Source organism: Thrips palmi, unplaced genomic scaffold (assembly GCF_012932325.1).
Source record: "Thrips palmi isolate BJ-2018 unplaced genomic scaffold, TpBJ-2018v1 HiC_scaffold_15, whole genome shotgun sequence".
In the NCBI taxonomy this organism is placed as follows: domain Eukaryota; kingdom Metazoa; phylum Arthropoda; class Insecta; order Thysanoptera; family Thripidae; genus Thrips; species Thrips palmi.
Genome location: NW_023144624.1, coordinates 3691885 through 3710195, shown reverse-complemented (window position 1 = coordinate 3710195; position 18311 = coordinate 3691885). Strand labels below are relative to the sequence as shown.

Here is an 18311-nt window from a genome sequence, read left to right as displayed (position 1 = left end):
CTCCGCCCGGGCGGCAACCCTAGCGACGAGCCACGGGATGGACCCGCCAAGTTTTGGGGAGGAGCGGGGCGTCATATTGAAACGGGTGCATCGAGGGCTAACGGCTACAGGGAGCCCCGGCCAGTGATCCCTGCCGAAGAATGCCGGGCAAGACGACAGTTTGGGACGAGTCGACGCGACGCGAGGCGAGGCGAGGCGGACAACTTTCCCGGCGGACCTGGAGAGGCAGTGTGGCGGGGGCCCCGGGCGAAGGGACGTCACCGACGTCGGGCGGAGCGAGACAGAAGTGACGATGATGGAGAAGCAATAAAAGAAGGTCGTTGGCTGAGGAGGCGAAGAGGGACTCGCCGTCCTGTTGAATAACACATTCGCCTTTAATAGCGAACTGCGCGTGATCCGGGAACAGTGAAGGGAACCGGGCGGCGCCGGCCGGTCGCAGCGAGAAAAGCACTTTATTTGAATTAATTCCACTAAAGCACACCGCTGGCCGTCCCTTTCTGTTTTCCTCTTTCTGGCGTTTGCCCCTTTGCAGTGTCGCGCGGTCCTTCGCAGTGTCGCGTCGTGACCCGTGTCAAGGACAGTGCGTGCTGCCGGACCATCCGCAACGAACGCCGCCTACAGGCCGGGCCTCCGCTGGGCTAGGCCTGTCCTAGGCCTGTCCTCGGGACAGCCGTACTGTCTCAAGCGTCTCAAGCCACACCTGGCCGAGGCCCAGGTCCTGGCCCCTGCATACTGACCCCAATCCCAGAGCCCGCCAGAGCCTCCCCGTTCCCACGAGGGAGCTTGCCAACTTTTATGGACTTTTGGCTGACACCACGGTGAGATCTGCAAACACGCTGCGCTGTTTTTTGTAAATTTAATTACGGTGTTTTGTTTGCGTTGAAGGCCCCTGTCAAGCCTGCCCAAACAAAACGCGTAATCTGTACGCCTGCGCCAATGCCAACGCACACCTCAGCCATACTCATACTTCCCGCTCACACAAACCCACATACACCTACACACACCTACACACCCACAGACAGACAGTCAGACACACACACACACAACAACGAGGCGTCATAGCAGCGTTCAAGTGGTCACTCCCTTCTCCCGACCTCTGGCGTCTGGTTCGGCTCAGCCAGAGCAAAACAAGTCGTTTCCAAAGAGCGCTGTGCCATAACCTCCTCCATTGGCTGAGCCACCCCTAGCAGGGAGTATTCTTTTTGCCCCGCATCAATCGGCCAGTCACTCTCAAGATCAGCCCCCCCCCCTCCCGCGGCCACGACTTTTCCTCTTCCGGGTCTGACCGCCTCCGGGTACCGAGTGGTGGCTGCCAGCTCGGCCGGCCGGCGGCGTGGTGGTGTTTGCTGCGCGCGCGCAAATTCGAAAAGCCAATTGGCCGACGGCAGTGCTGTGCAATTAGGCGGCGGCGATGTTCGGCCTCGGTCGTCCCTAATTCGGGAACCCACTCGGATTAGATTATTCAAATCGGTCGACCTTAAACACACACTCACATTTCCATTCCGGCGGGGAAGGTCCGCGCAGGGCAAGGTGGGGCTGCGAGCAGGTGGCCACCTAGGGTGGAGAGGTAGGGTGGCCACCTAGGGTGGAGAGGTAGGGTGGCTTCTTAGGGTGACCAGGTGGGAGGAAGGCCACCGCCGCTCCTAGGGCGTTCCGCGTTGCGGCCGCGACATTTTTCAAGACCGTTTTTAGCGCGGCGCCAGCGCCTCCAATAATGAATGCACCCGCACTGCTCCGCCAGTTTGCCTTCGTGTTTGCGGCCCGGCCGGTGTTCCGGGGAGAAAAGAAGCGCAAAATGGGCGTCTGTGTATTTTCTCTGCGTGGGCTCCCGATTGACATTCACGTTGCGTTGTGCAGTTCTCCGGTGCTACTTCGTCGCTCTGCCTCTCTCGCACTCGTGTTCCACCCTCAGAGAGAGGGTTCTGTTGAGAGGGTTCTGTTTGGCCGTTGACCAGCAAATGGTGGACAAAAAGTGCCACCGCAGGATTACGGAAGGTGAACAATTGATGATTGTTCTTTCGAGCGCGCCGGGCCCCGCCCTTTCAACAGACTCCACAATGCGCCGGTAAAGTGGAAAGCACGGCGGGGCGGGGAGCGAGCGCCAAATGCCAAACTTCAGCTACTCGTCGCGACTCGGCGAACCCGCCAACAACTTTCAACGACTAACTGGCTTCAGGCGGCGCTCACTGGGAGTACTACTCATCTTGAGGAAACAAGTCGGCGCATCTCTCCCTAATGACGCCTCCTTCTCGTGCATAATAGCGGAAAATTTCAATGGCGAGAGGGGCGAAAGCGGGTGTCAGAAAAAAATACCGAATTGCCGTCTCTTTTCCTGTAAACATTCTCAATTGAAAAGGATTTTGTTTTTATTTTTCTATCGTATCTTCTCTGAAGATTTAAAGTTTTAACTTCGCGCGTGATAGTAAATGCATTGCAGTTTCTGGGTTTCCTTCAACGGCGTTCTGCGGACGCTCTCCGACGGCCAACCCGACGGCCGCACCGGAGGCTCCTCCCGAGCCGTGACATGCACGATCAAACCCTTCTTGTTCTCGTTCCCTTCCGCTCGGCGGTCCACACCCGGGCCGACTTTGATCCGGGCCGCGGGATCGTCTTCCCATCGCATCCAAAGAGCAGAAAAACGGAACCAGCAACCTGTCGGGATGCTGAACCGCGTGAGTACCCGTTTTTACTCAAGCAGAGATACAAGGAAACCCCAGGCACCTTCTCGCGTTTCTCAAGCTCTGACTCAGCGTTATTGAGATGTGAAACAAGGCACGACTGAGCGGGCGTTTCCCGAATAACTCTGATAAGAGTATATCGTGGGGTGTGAATCTGCAAGATCGGTTGTCAAAAAAACTCTGGGTGGCTCGGCTTGAGTATCTTTGTAAAATCATGCTTAGCAGATGCTCTTATAGGGGTTCAGGCGTTCCCCGTTTGTACTCCTGAAAAGTAAGTACCCACAAGGCTTGGGGGCAGAATATGGGTACAGCCGGCAAGCGCGTCCCGTTCCATAATCCCATGTGATTTCGCCGCATGGGGGGGAGGGCCACCAAAGAGTGGTGGGACGGGGTGCGCCGCCGGGACACACCGCCGCCACAGGGCAAGACGCGCAGAGCCAAAGGGCTGCAGCGACGAGCAGCGCGCAGAGCCCCGAATACTTTGATCTGATGGGCTCCAGTCAGTCAGCACGCGAAATCGATATCCAATACCGAGCGGCATTTTCATCTCGCCGAGGATAATTTCACGCATGGCTTGGCTGCACCGATGAAAAGTAAACACGGGTAAGATGCGGGCGGGGGCCGAGCCGGGCCGAACGCGCAACAGGCGGCCGGGCCTTGCGCACAGTCTTGCGCCTGCAGTCGTTGTACACTGCTTTCAAAGCGGCCTACCGCCCGCCCGGTGGCCCAGGGCCCCTGCTGCGATGCCATGGGTCCTGGGAGAGCCAATCACGTAACGAGTTTGGAATTCAATCCGCGGAGCCCGCTTCCCTTTCATCGGGTCCGACAACCTCGTTACAGACACCTCAAATAAATAAAAAAATAAATAGAGCTCACATGCGGTGCCACGAGTGCTGCCATCCCAGTGGCGCCCGCCTGTCGGGCTCTGGCCGCAGACGCGAGACGTCCGAATGAAACCTTTTTGATGATGAAATCGCGATGAAAACCAACGAACAAAAAGTTTGAACCATTTACAAATTGAATTTAGCTGTACTACCCGCTGGTTTGCTTGGCCACGACGCTGTGTTCGTGTTCCTCCTCTGGCCACAGAAAGCAACGCTCGAATCCCTGCTCAGCGCAGCCCCACGCAAAAAAGTGTTCCATTGAAATTATTTCAAAATCTTCATTTTAGCCTGCAGCGCTGCAGGGGCTTTCCCGGGCTCTCCTATATTAAAAGTGGAGTGAGGCCGCGGCCACGTGCCACTCTGGGCCGCGCCGCCGCTTCGCGGTGAATAGATTCCCGGCGACCAACGACAGCAAAGCGGCAAAGCCAAGGCAGAGCCCCCTGCCTCTCGCGGTGCGTAGCGTCGCGCAGACAGCGCACCGAACCGTGGAGAGCCGAGCCAAGTTTTCTCGTTTTTTGCCCGCCTTTGAGAGGGCCAGACGGATTAAGAGGACTGCTCTACGTGCCGACAGATGAGCCAGCCAGCCGCAGCACTTGCCGCTCGGCTCTTGGCAGCAGGGGCTGCCCGATATCATAAAAGTTGTGGCCGCCGCCAGGCCGCCACCGCCGCCACCACCGCGGCCCTCGTCCTGTCCGGACGTTGGAACGAGCTCTCGGCGTGCTTGGAGGCCACGCAGGGTGGAAGCACGTGCAGGCGCCGCACTTGGTTAAGACGGGAGGAGGGGAAGGAGGAGGAGCAAAGGAGTGTGATTTAAAGAATAATCGGAAGCTTGGGAGGTAGTGAACTTGGTTTGACACTGAAGAAATAACCCCCCCCCCCCCAAAAAAAAAAATGTTAGGTCGAATTCTAGCAAAGCTTCTCCTTTTTGCTGGGCGTGTATTACTTTTACAGCAGTTTACATTGTGGGAAAAATGGGCATGTCAGTTTTCATCCTCAGGCATGAAGGTCGCAGGCGTGTGCGACTCTTCGCGGGGTTGTTAAGGGCGAAACGCGTGGCGATTGCCTTTGACAGCACGCATCAGGGCTGGAACGGCCTGCGCGCGGTGTTGTCGATGGTGGCCATGGCATCGGCCAGCTTTCAATGTTGATGGGACAGTCTTTGAGAAGAAAGAAATCGCGCAACAGCATTGAGAGCGTTGTTACGTGTACTCTGATACACTGGTTTTCAATTATGTTTTCTTAGATAGAAAACTTGGGTCACTTCACACGATTATTTATCATCTTGGGATGAACGGTACGTGTAAGAAAGCCATTGCCTAAGGAGACAGGGGAGTTACACGCAACGATGGGGGAGCAAGATGGCAGCCCGTGACTATGGGGTACCCATACTACTAGGATGCAACGACTATGGCCACGTGATGGCGGAGGTCCTATACTACTGGCGAACCAAGGTTCGGCACGTGACAAGGCACACTCGGGTTTGCTGTTTAGCTTTTCCATGAATGTCAATCTCAAATTTGCTTTTCTTTGTGCTGCTTAATTTCGTGGCACGGGTGTCCCTTCCGCTGGCCGACGCAGCTTCACGGACTCAGGCCAAATGAACAGACGTCGGACGGCGAACGCGAGGCCCGTGTTCCTTAAGGTGTGCTGTATCACCCGTGCCCGGGGATCACGCCTGAAACTGTGTGCCAGAGGACAGCAAAGGACCGCACGGCTTCGGACACTGCGTGTGGAAAGAACAGCGACCATGAGCTTAGCCATCGGCAAGCTCAGCTCGACTGGGGGATCGCAGGGCCGTAATCTCTACCTGAGTGGGACAGCCTCACCACCGGCGTGCCCTGGCCCCGGCACCAATGCCAAAAGGGTTTGCTCCTGGGCTGACTCGTTACCGGTATTTACCAATCGCTTTCCCCAGCAGGGATGTCAAAATAACGAGGTATCACTGCATTCCCACGCGGAACATCGCTGCGCAAACACTCCCTCCGCGCAACGCCTCGGTTGGTAGTCTCCCAAATATTTCTTCGACCCATGCCGCCTGGTGGCACGACGGACGATAAGCTGAGCAACCTGACTTGCATGAAACAAAGTCGCACGTCGCGCTCAAGTGCGGAGTCCAGCCCTGCGGGGGCTGGCTCAGCATGCTGGCTTTTACAACCGGCTTGCGACGCCCTCCATACCCTGCATGCCCGGTTTCTGCCCCTGGAGGCTGATCAATTCAACTTCGATCTGATCTGTCGCACCCAGTAGTAGGCCGCGGGAAAGCCTGCGAGAAAGAACACCGTTCAGATTCGGCCTGCTGGAAAGCCGGAAGGGCTGAGCGGAGCCGCGGGAACGCGGCCGCCTGCTCCGCGCTTTTTCAGATCGGCAGGTGAAATAGCAGTGCGGAAACGGGTGGCGCGCAAATCACGCAGCCACGCGGCACTGCGGGAGCGCTAACGAAGTGCCTGGCGGCTGCCTGGAGGTGCTTGCGTCCGATTGCCGGATCAGCCGCGCCAACCGAACCAAACCAACCGAACACGCCTTTGGGACGCTGGCTGCGCTGGCTCGTTTGCCACGGCTTTCCGCAGCCGGCTGCCTGGTTCCCAGCATGCTCTCTCTCTCTCTCTCTCTCTCTCTCTCTCTCTCTCTCTCTCTCTCTCTCTCTCTCTCACCGCTCCGGAGCGTCCCGTGCGGGGGAGAAAGACGCGCTCTACGCGGTGTGAAATCAGTCGGCAGGTGTGTTGCGCACCATCAAGGCAAACAGGGAAATAAAGGTGCCTCCTGTCAGCGAGAACGAGGGGAGAAGCCGGTCACGCAGTACACAAAGCAGCAGAGAGCCTCCGAGGCGGGGTTAGGGTGGGGTGGGGTGGGGTGTGGTAGGCCGCCCGTTGAGCCTTCGTGTGCTGCGGCACAGCCTAAGCCGTGACTCACAGGGGCTCGGCGAGCGAGAAGAAGAAAGACAGCACTGGATAGGGAACCTGCGCTTCCTGTACAATACAAAGGAAAGGTGAGTAACGGGCACGGGCGATATGTGAGTTCATTACTGCAGACGAGTGCATTTATTACAGTTCGATAGCAGGTGTTAGATGTTGTTTGCTAAAGAAGAAATTAAAATAAGGACTGAGCGCGCATATTGCATTGAGAATGTTCTTTGAGTCAACACATCCGAGCATTTCAATTCCCGATCCCTTAGAAACACTAAAACTCAACAAGTCTCTAGTGATGACTCATGATTTTCCGCAAGATTTTGATTTCACCACGAAAACAAACTACCACCACTGTTCGTGGCGGTGACCTCTGCGAAGGCCGCTGGCTGGTCGGTTTCCCGAGTTCGGTTTTACACGGCGTGTCCCCTCCTGATTCGCCGAGGTTGGCCCGAAAGGGGTTCGCATCGCTATCTGGTAAGATGAAAGGCAATTCTTGTTTTATCTGCAAACACGGCGCGCCGAGATGGGGCGCTCTCAAAAAGAAAGAGAAGCGCTCGAGGTAGAAGATGGGTACTTCGCCAAGGATAATTAGAGAGAATTTGTAATTCGGATTGGAGAGGCGGACGCGCGACAGAATGGCAAGGAGCGCGCGCCTGCCGCCGCATCGCCCAGTACAAATCTGTAAATTAAATAGACTGGGAACGTGACTGGGGGCCGCTCGTCCAAATGCACTCCGGGATTCTGTCCAGAAGAGTCGTGGCAAGAAAAAATCGCCAGCGAGAAATGAAACTCTGCAGGTAAATAATCAGCTCACCTCGTTGAAGCCCCCGGGCGGGCCGGAACTCGTCCCAGTTGGTAACACAAAGAGATTATTGCTGCTTTGTGTTCGGCTCACGCGCGCCACTTCGGCTCCCATTTCCGATCCAAGGAGAGAGAGAGAAAAAGAAAAAGAGAGTAAGGGATGAAGACTTTTCGGTTCCTCCTCTGGTTCGGCCGGGCCAGTTTAGGATGACTCGGGGGAGGGATTGGCCCGCGGGGAGGGGGGGGGGGACGTGGCCGGCGGGAGAGTGGAGTGCCTCTCGACCAATCACGGCCCGTGTAGCCGGCGAGAAAAAGTTGTCCGTTGTTGCTGTCGATACTTGAGCCACGTGTCCGGGGTCCATCCGGGTCCATCGTCCATCCATCCCCTGGCGAAGCGCTGCGGAGCGCTGCCCACCCAGCCGGGAAACGATGCGGGGACGCGCACCGCGGGGCGCCGCGTCGTGATGGATTCCCACGGTGGAGCCAATATGACGCGGTGCGCGACAAAAAAAAAGAGATGGAGGTTTAATCTCGATTTTAATGCGACGTCGTTCCGCGGAGTGCCGCGAGGACCCCGCGCGAACTGATTGGGCACGCCGCCCCATCCGATTAATGCCACTGATAACCCCATCCCTCTGTCGGCCGGGGGAGGCGTGGGGCTCCTCGGCGAGGGGTGGGCCTCCTCCCCCCTTTTCGCTAGCGCAGTGAGCTGGTACGCTTGTCTGTGTATTGTGTATACACGTCGGCTGCGCCTCTGAGTGCGCCGGGGTGTGATAAGAAGACGACGTAGCATGTCTTGAAGCGACACCAGGGTGCAGAGATTACCCACTCGCGGTCCCCGGTCCCCGTGGCCCCTGCGGGGGCGGCCGTCACCGCATCCTCCGCGACGGCCCTCGGGGCGCGTCAAACTTGTTGGCGTTTCCAACGCGAAAGAAAAGTTATGTCTGGTCTTTAGTTGCGAAGACACGAGAACACAGCGACGGCTGTATTCTGGAGGCGAGCGCCCTCGCCCCGTCCCTCGCCGCCCGCCCCACCTACACACAGACACTCACGGCGGGGAGTCTTCTTGGAGCCGTTATTCAGGCTAACGGCCTTGTGTGTCTGCATGCATTAGAGGGGTGGCTGACCCTGCCCGTTATCATGAAGCCGAATTCAATTTCGGGCCCGCGCGTTCCAGGGATTATTACCCCGAGGAAGAACACCTCATTTTACCTCTCATTTCTTTCGGGTCGGCTATCATCCCCTGCTGGCCGAGTGACCTTGCCCCGCCTTGGCCGCGACATGAGGTCCGCCAAGGTCGACGCCAAGGTCACGACGGCCGCGACGGCCACCGGAAGGACGCGTCTGCGGGATGGCCGACGGGGAGGACGATCGCCAGCGAACGCTGCATTTTGGAAGCCCGGCGGCCTAGGGGCTGGAGGCCGTTGCCCGGGCAACAGCTTCCCAGACAATGGATCCCACAGCCAATTGCCCCGCGCACCCTCTGAATGGCCTCGCACTAATTTCAAAGCGGATCTCGCAGGACTCTGCTGGATCAGAGCCGAGCCTCCCCTGGCCCGGCCCTGGCCCGCCCAGGACGGGCAGCGACAACGCGCGGACAGACGGACGGACAGACAGGCAGACAGACAGACAGATCTTCGCGGAGCTGCAGACAAGCAAACCGCAAAGTTGCGCGGTCCGAGGCAGACGGACAAATGCGGTGCCGCGTCGGGGCGACAGCCCGGCGGGCTTGGCGACGGCGTGACCTAGGACGACCTTAGTGTTATCAGTTCCAGTCGGGCTGGCAGGTGGCGCGGCGGGGCGGGGCGGGGCGCCGCGTTGTCCACGGCCCTGCGGTGCCGCGGTTGTCATTCAATTGGCCGCGCGGTGTAAGCGCCCTGCGAGCCCCGCCACTGGAAAGGGTTTTGCTTCGCCCCGTCGGTTCATTCACCCTGACCTAGGTCATCCCGCCTGAAGCGCGCTCCAGCCCGCTCCAGTCCGCTCCAGTCCGGCGTGAAGCGAAATGAAGTGTGAAGAAGAGCAGAATCAAGTTGGTCTCGCTGTCACATGATGGATGGCATGCCCCGCTTGAGCTCTCGCCTCGCTCTCCCTCTCGCCGCAGGACGAGTCCGAACCGCGCTTTTGTCGCGCTGTCTCTCTCGCATTCACCGGGCGGTCGAGCAGCGCAAGAGAGACAGAGCGACAAAATCTACCCCGCTTTCCCGCAACGGGGCGCCCCGCTGTGTCTGTTGACACTCCGATACTCTCGCCGGCGTATATCCCGTGACAGGGTGCCGCACTTCTGGATGCTGCACGGGTCGCCTGGCTCTGCTGGCACGGTGGGCGGTGCTGTCGTTCTCTCTCGCACTCGTGGGGCAGCCGAGCAGCCCGCAGGGTTGCGAGAGAGAGAGAGAGAGAGAGAGAGAGAGAGAGAGAGAGAGAGAGAGAGAGAGAGAGAGAGAGAGAGAGAGAGACGACAGCCCGGTTCGGAGCCAGCTCAGCGCCCGTTGCAGCCTTTCCCCTTTCGCGTACTCGCGCGATGCAACGCGGGTAACGTGAATTCCGGGAACACGGGACGGGTGCCACGCCACGCCACTCCCGGGTCGGACGTTCCTTTGTAGCGAATTGGAAGCAACCGTCAGTGATACGGGAGGCAGCAGCGGCAGTTTGATTTATTTATTGGGAGCTGAGATAGTGTCCGTCCTTTCTGGGGCCGCGCTTGAATAGGTGGCGACCAGGGTCGCGGAGGGCCTGTGTGGTGTGTGTGGTGGCGGTGACGGACAAAGGGTGGCGAGAAGGGCCCGTGCCGGCCCGTGCCAACGCGCTGCTCGGGGAGAGGGAGAGAGAAAGCTCTCGCTGTTGCTTGACCTCCCCGAGGGTCCCCGGTGTCCAGAGCGTCCTCGGCAGGCCGTGATATCGGCCCACGCCACACCATGGCCACGCCATGGCCACCCCCAGCACCAAGTCCCGCCTCGGCAGCATCGGCCCGGAAAACGACGCGCACTTTGCGAGTCTTACTTCTGACGCATTCGGCGCGTCCGTCCGGCCGGCCGGCCAGCCCGCCAGCCCGCGACCCGGATCCGCTAAATCCGACTTGGCGAGTTTGAAAGTAGTGGCGCCGAAATGTTGCCCGCATGCCTCGCCCGCCTACACTCGCCCTCGGCTTCCAACTTGCTAGTTTTTGCCTCGGCCGGCGCCTGGCTCTGGCCCCGGCCCTGGCCCGCCTGCCCTCGAAGGCGCTTACCGACCTCTCTGCGCAATATCGCTTATCCCCTCCCTTTTGCCTTTGTTTGCTTCTTTTGACCGGCTGCTGCGCGGCCCTGGCGGCCGTGGCTGCCGCGGGGAGTTGGCGGCTCGGCGGCCGGCCGCGCTAAGTCGATTAGGAGTTTACGAATGGCCGCCGCGGTGCGACGCCACGTCACGCCACGCGGTGTCGCTCGAGGCATAATGCGCGCCGCGTTTTACATAAACACCAGCCGCCCCGACCGCTGCGCACCGCACTGCCTCCGGACCAATCCGGGAAACTTCAACACGTCGGCTACAAACTTTGCGCGCGACGCCATACCTGCCGAGCCGCCCAGCCTGCCGCGGGGAGCGGGGGCCCAGAAGCAAACAGGGTGCGAAATGCGCATGCAATAAGGGCATCCTGTCCGTCTCTCTCTCTCTCGCACTCGCAGGACGTGCGACTGCGAGAGAGACAGGGCGACTACCGCCTCTCTAGGCCGACCCGGCCGACACCGACTTGCGGATGAAAAAGTACCCTCTCAAAAGCGGGCGCACCCTTGTCAGCCCCACGGCCGTTCCCACAGCCCCCCAGCCGCACCCCTTAGCGCCGAAGTTGCTGTATCCGGCCGGCCGTATGTCACGTTCATGCCCCCGCCCCTTTTCCTCTCTCTATCTCTCTCGCACACTCGCGTGGGCGCGTGCCCGCGCCCTAATTTTCAAGTGAGAAATTGGCCGAAAAACACGCGGCCTGCAGACGACGGCGCGGCGAGGCGGCGAGGCTCGGGAATTGGAAAATGGCAGCCGAGGTGGAGATTGAGGACTCGTGTGGGAGTATGTGGGCGTGTGGGAGGGAGGTGCGAATTTGCGAGGGGTGCCAGCGGGCTGCCAGCCCTGCCAGCCCGCGGCCCGCGGCCGACACGGTCGTTGCCAGCTCGGCCGCCGGCGACAGCTGCCCGGGGAAAGCATTATTACGGCGCCAGCCAGGCTGACTCCGAACGGCGCGGCGCTTCCGTCGCTCTGTCTCTCTCACACTCGCGGGGCGTGCCTGCGCGGTGCGGGGCAGACAGTCGGCCTCCAGACGGGCACTCATCGGCACGGACGGGCAGGGCGGGCAGGGCCGCAATTATCGGGGAAGTTACCGCCGCGCTGTCAAAGGGAGGAAAGGCGTCGCGGGAAAGCAGAGCGGGGACGCAAATTTCCAAAAAGGCGGTGGACGGGGCGGAGCAAGGGGCGGAGGACGATAGACCTGCCTCTACACGACTCCACTCTTCCTCCTGATCGCTTTAAACGTGTCGCCGCGGGCCGCGCTTCAGCGGAGCGAAAAAGTGGGAGTGGTGGAGTAATCGGCCGGCCGGCCATGCGGCCAGGCGACACACGTGGCCGTCGAGCCAGGCCCGGCCCGCCAGGCCCGGCCAGAGCAAACACGAGGAAGCCTCAATCATGAAAGCCTTTCCACGCAGACGCCCTTCAAGCCTTCAGGCCCTTCAGGCTCCGGGCGAACGACCCCCTCCCCTCCCCGGCCACGCGGCGCCGCGCGCCACCACAGCCCCCGGATTAAGAAGAGAGAGAGGGTGTTGTAGTCGCGCGTGTGGCAACGCCCCGGGCTGCACTCCGCGGCCCTGCGCGGCGCGTGCGTCGTGCCGCGTTCGTCGCCTGTCGGTCCACCCGTCCGCCGGCCTGTCCGCCTGTCCGGCCTGTCCGCCCGTCCGCGCGGTACCAGCCAATTAGCAGTGCCGAGACCATTGAACCTCCAGACGACAATGAGTAATGATGGTGTAGGGGGCAACGCCCACGCAAAACACGCGCCTCCCTCCCCGGATGGCTCCGCTCCATCCATTGTATGGCGCTAACAGGGAGGGGTTCCAAGACGACCCGGGTTCCCGGGTTCGAATACCCGCGTCGCCTTTTCGCCGCCTTCTTTCTCAGAGAGCCGGTGATTAAGTCGGCCGCGCTGATTGATAAAAGGAGGCTCTCTCACTGGCGCACAAAGCGCCTCTGCTTTTTCATTACAAAGGGATGATAACTCCTGCGGCTCATCTTCGCGTCGGCGCGCGTCGTCCACGGCAGTGTAGGCGGGCTTTGCGGCGTTGCGGCGTTTCGGGGCTCGGCGCCAAAGTCCATTAAACCTTTCGCACATTGCGCGGCCAATCGCGTCGAACGCCGCCACGCCTCCGGTCCCTCCGGTTTCTGTTTCATCGCCTCTTCTTCTTTTGTTTTTCGGCTCGGCCGGTTCGCACCGGGAGGCAAATCCCCCCCCCCTCCCTTTCCCCCTCTGTGCTCCCCGCCCCGAGTCCGCGGCCGAAGCCGCAAAGCGCGCGGCGCGGCCGGGCTTTTCATTTCATATTTGCAGACTTCCGACAGACTTCGTTACGCTCCGCCATGGCTACGCCGCCACGCCGCGAAGGGACGCAGAAAGGCCGAATTATGCCGCCCGGCCTCGCTGCATTCAGCAGACTGATTCCGAGGGTCGCTTTCGTCGCTCTGTCTCTCTCGCACCCATACGGGACGCCCCACGAGTGCGAGAGAGACAGAGCGACGAAGACGACTCTCGGGGGCGGTTCGCTGTCTCGCTGGAGGGAGGCAATCTCGTGGAGCCGGAGTCGACTCCAGGGTTCCGAGACTCGCGGCGAGAGGCTCGAAGGCCTCGAAGGCCTCGACGGGCTCCACACACATGCCGAGGGAGTAGGCCCGGGAACCGCCCTCGCCGTCTTAAACATAGGGCACTCCTTCCGCCCCTGCGGACTGATTCCGAGAAACACTCTCTCGTCGCTCTGTCTCTCTCGCGCCCATACGGGACGCCCCATGGGTGCGGGAGAGACAGCGACGAAAGCGACCCTCGGACTCAGTCTGCTGGAGGCGGAATGGTTCCATGTTCCGCCCCCCGCGGCAAACTATACGGGCCGCCTCGTCACGACGCCGAGTGGGGCGCGGATGCTTCCATATTTTCCGTGCGGACCCTCTTTTCCGGGTGTACGCCAGATAGTGTGTATTCAGGATAGGCAAGCGCGCGCGGGCGGGTGAGCCTGGGCTTCGCAAGATTCGCGAGCAGATCAGAGGCGATGACAGAGGCAGGCCTAGGGGCTTGCTTTGACGGGGCGGGACCCAGGCCAGGACCTGGGGAGGGTGGGAAGAGGGAGCGTCAACTTGCACATTGCTCCGTGCTGTGCAAAGGGTGCATATTACTTTGTGTATTACTTTGCACAACGTTAAAAATCCATCAATATTTTCGATAAAACATAGCAAACTTGAAGTGAAAGTGAAAACGGCGATGTGTTACGTGTGTTAAATTACTGTTGACTGGGCCGGTGTGTGTTGTCGGTGTCAGCCCTCGGTGAGGGAGGGGGGGGGGGAGAGGGGAGTACCCATACACTGGTTGTTCTGACAGCGCTCTGGAACCTCGTCCAGGACGTGCAGCACCACCTTACCGAAGAAGCAGCAGCAGAACACGAGCGTGTACAGCACGATGAACAGCGCCCGGACGTCCGCCCGGTCGAAGACGTAGTCCTCGGCGGGGAACTCCAGCAGGGAGGCGTTACGGGCCAGCGACCCGTTCAGTCCGTCGTAGTCCCAGTCCGCGCGCTCGGCGGCCAGGGCGGCGCCCGGGACGCCGCCGGGGACGCCGCCGAGGACCGGGACGCGGGACTCGTTCAGGTCCATGGAGGGCGGCATGTCACCTCATCTGCAACCACAGCCTGGATTAACATCAACCGTGATGGCATCCCTGTAGGTACACTTTAAAACACAAAATCAGTTGTACAAAATTAAAAAAAAAATAAATGAAAAAGCAAGCTGACTCCTTAACAATAAGCTATAAAAAGTTTTGGCCATAGAACAGACGGTTTTTTTTTAGCGTACGTTAATTTGTAGCCTCGCGACGGGTATGACGCGCACCACGACCAACGGGGCTCCCCGTCCGCAGCACAGCACCAGCGCAGTGGGGTGCACGGCGCGGCGTTTGGAGGCCTGGAGGCCCGGCAGGCACCGCGGAATGTGTCACCGGGACAAACCGCAGGCACGGCCAGGCACGGCGCACCGCCTCGCCCGCCTCGGTCCTCAATAACCTGCCAGGCGCGGCTCGCACCGTCGCGTACCCGCTGAGAAAAGGGGGAATTCCGCAGTGTTCCTCGGAGCGCCCCGCCGCCTCGCCTCGGCGACGACCATAGCCCGGACAGCGTCGTCGTGTGCGCTCGGCGGCACGACGCGGCAGTGTTCGCGGGGGAGGCAAGCCGATGCAAGCAGCACAGGGATTCCACGGAAAACGCGCGGGAGCGCTGCGGGAGTTCCCCGGAGCACGGCGCGGCACGGCGCGGCACGGCGGGAATTCAGCGCGGCGGCGTGCCTGTGCGTGCCCTCGCAAGCACGCCGTGCCTTTAATCTTGCAAGTAGCCCGGAGGAGGGGGCGGGTGGGGTGCGGCTCTCCACGCGCCACCGGTGTCTCGTCCCGGCCGCCCCGACAACGCCTCCTCGACCGAATCAGGCCGGAGACCCATTTCCCAGATTTGGCCTGGCGGAGATAAGAGGGCAAACGCGGCGACGGTCCTTTTGTCGAGTTTAATTGGTTCCAGGCCGCGGCGACTGGCGAGCGATGGAGGGCGGTGGACAGCGAGCGTCCCGCCTCGCCTGTCCGTCTCGAGTGTCTCTTTTTTGAGCAGGCCACTGCATTAGCAATGGGCAAAGTTGGACCGCCCAGGGAAATTAGTCACAAGTCAACTTCCTCCATCAGAGAGGAGAGAGAGGGGCCCAGCCCCAGATATGCTCCCTGGGCGCCGAAATCGCCACACATACTCAGCTGTCCCTCTCTCACCCTCGCACTCCCCGTCGCTTTGTCCTCTTCCTCGCGCACGCTCACCCTCTTCCTTACTCACCCCACACAAACACACCCACACACACACCAGATCCTAACCGACACTCCTCCCTGGAGGCAAAGCGCGCGGTTCAGATGGGTCGTCAATTGTCATCTGTCATGTGCGATGCGAAGGAATACAGGAATATTGTGACAAACATGCCATTTTACTGTTTTCTGTCAAATACTTCAGTCCAACTGCAGGCTTTAGTTGATTTTTTTTCGTTAATATTCGTGGACTCTAAACTGCAAAATACGAGTGACGTACAAGTTTTGTAACATGTGTACCGAGTAACACGCGAGCGCCGCAGTCCGCCTTCGCTTTGGGCCTCGCGCCTAGCGCCAGCGCCTTGCCCGGCCTTGCCGCACCGTCTCGTGGCATCGCCGCACGCCCCCGGCCCGGGGCCCCGGGGTGGAGCCCGCCCGGGGACTCCCTGACTAATTCAATGCGAACGCGTGACAGAGTTTCGCGCCACCGCCGTCGGGTTTGGCGGGGACCGTGGCCACATGTGTCGCGCGTCAGTCGCGGTGTCAGTGGCCGTGTCAGTCGCGGTGTCAGTGCGGTGTCAGCGCGGTGTCAGTGTGGTGTCAGTGCGTTGTCAGTGTGGTGTCAGTGCGGTGTCAGTGCGGTGTCAGTGCGGTGTCAGTGTGGTGTCAGTGCGGTGTCAGTGTGGTGTCAGTGCGGTGTCAGTGCGGTGCCAGTGTGGTGTCAGTGCGTTCGTTGTGTGCCCTCGCCCGCCAAGCCTCATCACCCTCCGCGGTAACCGGATCGGACCGCAATACGCACCGCCAGTGTAGGCGTGTGCGCGTCGTCCGCGTCGTCCGCGTCGCCCTCGCTGTTCTTTTCTATTCCAAAGAGTCTCGCGACGCGGCACGGTAACACACTCTCCGCAGCTCACTGTCCGGAACAGGGTTGTCTCTCTCTCTCTCTCTCTCTCTTTCTCGCGGCGTCCCGCGAGGGTGCGAGGGGGACGGAGCGACGAAAGCACTGAGCGGAATCTGCCCTGCTCTCTCTCCGCGCTCCGCGAGGTTCGACTCAATGGAGAGGCGCGCGCGTCTTTCTTCAAGGGAAAGCCAAGGGAAAAGCTCTCCGGAAAAACTGTCAGGCCAGGCGCCGCGAGGGTTTTTCTGGGGGGTTTTCTTCTTCTCTAGTGCTCACAGAGATTTTCACGCAGTTATTACGCACCCATAATGCAGTCGAGCATTTAAATGGTACCCCCTGCCTCGAGATAAGGCAAGGTCTAACGCAGTGGGCATGCCAATGAATGATGTCCTCCCGTAGGCCGTGGCAAGCCAGCCAGCCAGCCAGCCAGCCAGCCAGCTCCAGCCAGCCCCAGCCAGTCCCAAGCGAGCGGCTCACATAAACGAATTCGTGAGTCTCTGACACATATTTCAGTCTTTTTTTCGGGGGTGGGGGTTAAGACGACGAGAAATGGAGAGGAAGAAACGGGCCAGAAAAATCAAGATTGATTTCTGTGGGCAAAAAAAATAAAGCTGCGCACTGAAATAAGGCGAAAAAAGAAGTCGAAAGGGAAAGCAATCAGTGTTTTCTCGGGGCGCTCTGAACCGCACCAAGCCACTTTAAGTCAACACTGTCTTGCCCGTCCCCCCGCCCCTTCCCCTCCCCCGGCTCCGGGGAGGAGTCTGTTTGTCCTGAACGTTTGTCTTAGTTTAGTTCGTCCCCCTGGCTAACGAGTTACGGGAGTGCAATCCTGTCAATTTTTTAGCGTGGTGGGGCAGGGCAGGGCGGGGCAGGGCAGGGCGGTGGCTGTGGTGGGCCAGGGGCGGGCCAGGGCGGGCCAGGGGGGCTGCGTTGCGGCCCGCGTAATGAAAGCAGCCCCCACCTGCTCCTCTTCTTCTTGTTGACAAACCGCGGGAAATCGGTGCAAAAAGTGTGCCGCGCACGGTGAATGGCGGCAGGGGGGATCGTAACAAGGGAAACAAGGTCGGTGAGGGAGCCCCCTCCCTCACCCCAAGCGAGGGTCGGGCGCCTTCTTTGGCTCGTTCCGATCGCATCCAGCCAGGTACCGCCTTTATTGCACTGGGAGCGTGAGCCGTTCGGGCCGGGGCACCGCCAAGGCGCGCCAAGGCAAGCAGCGCCGAAACGAAACTAAGGACCTACGCAGCACTGTGGGGAGGAGAAGGGGGGGGGGAGCCCTTGGGTTGGATTCAACCGTGGTCTACACGTAGGCTACCGCACGGCGAACTCCGAGGCCCTGAGGCGAACCCAGGTGTTCAAGTCAGCAGACTCTGGGTCCGGCGTAGGCCTCTCACGCGTTTTTGCTCAGCTTTGCCCGCACACTGCTAGACGCCATCGCGAAGACGGCCGTCATGAGGTACGCCCGGGTACACCCACCTCCAAAAGAAAGCGACCGAAGTATCCCTGGCACCGCGTCCCCACTCCGCTTCGCCGGGCGCGAGACGCTGAGACGGCACGCCGAGACGGCCACAAAGCAGCAGGATGATCCACTCAATGGGCACACTGTCATCCAATCACGTTAGTCCGCCGCCAGCACAATCACCCGCACACTGCCACACACTGTCGCACACTCGACGCACACACGCGCACTCGCTGACTTGCCAAAAAAAAAAAACAAATCCAGAATTTTTTTTCGTGCCGTGTAAACTGTCCGACTACACACGTCGCGACGGTTGAGCTACTCTCCGCGCCGGAACACCACGGCGCGACGCGAGGACGCCGAGGACGCCGAGGAGCAGGACGGCGGCGTGGAGGGCGGCCCGGCGGCCCGGCGGCTGGCGGTCCTTGAGGGCAGGGAGCGCGATCCACCCGGGGCCCACGTCGGCCACTGAATGAACGGGCGGCACCGAGCCCGTGCCACGCCACGCCGCGCCGCACGGCTGGGGGCGTGCCACGCTGCCACCACCACCACTACCCTCTTGGCGGCGGCGGGGTGGCGCGCCTGTTGCTGCAGTGACGTCCGAGGAACATTTTTCGCGCGTCGCTGCTGTTCGTCGTTGTCTTCGTCGTCGTTGT

General features: G+C 60.4%; 1 protein-coding gene across 1 annotated transcript in view; it reads right to left on the bottom strand.

Moving 5' to 3' along the window:
* The window catches only part of LOC117641207 (trissin receptor-like), a 33414-nt gene extending 15404 nt beyond the window's left edge, over positions 1-18010 (bottom strand). Inside the window, exons 1-2 of the mRNA XM_034378355.1 lie at positions 17673-18010; positions 13899-14152 (exon numbers count right to left, since the gene is read on the bottom strand). Coding sequence (XP_034234246.1) covers positions 13899-14142 — 244 coding nt within the window. The 5' untranslated portion in view covers positions 14143-14152; positions 17673-18010. The remainder of the gene's footprint in view (positions 1-13898; positions 14153-17672) is intronic.
* Positions 18011-18311: the final 301 nt, after the last annotated feature.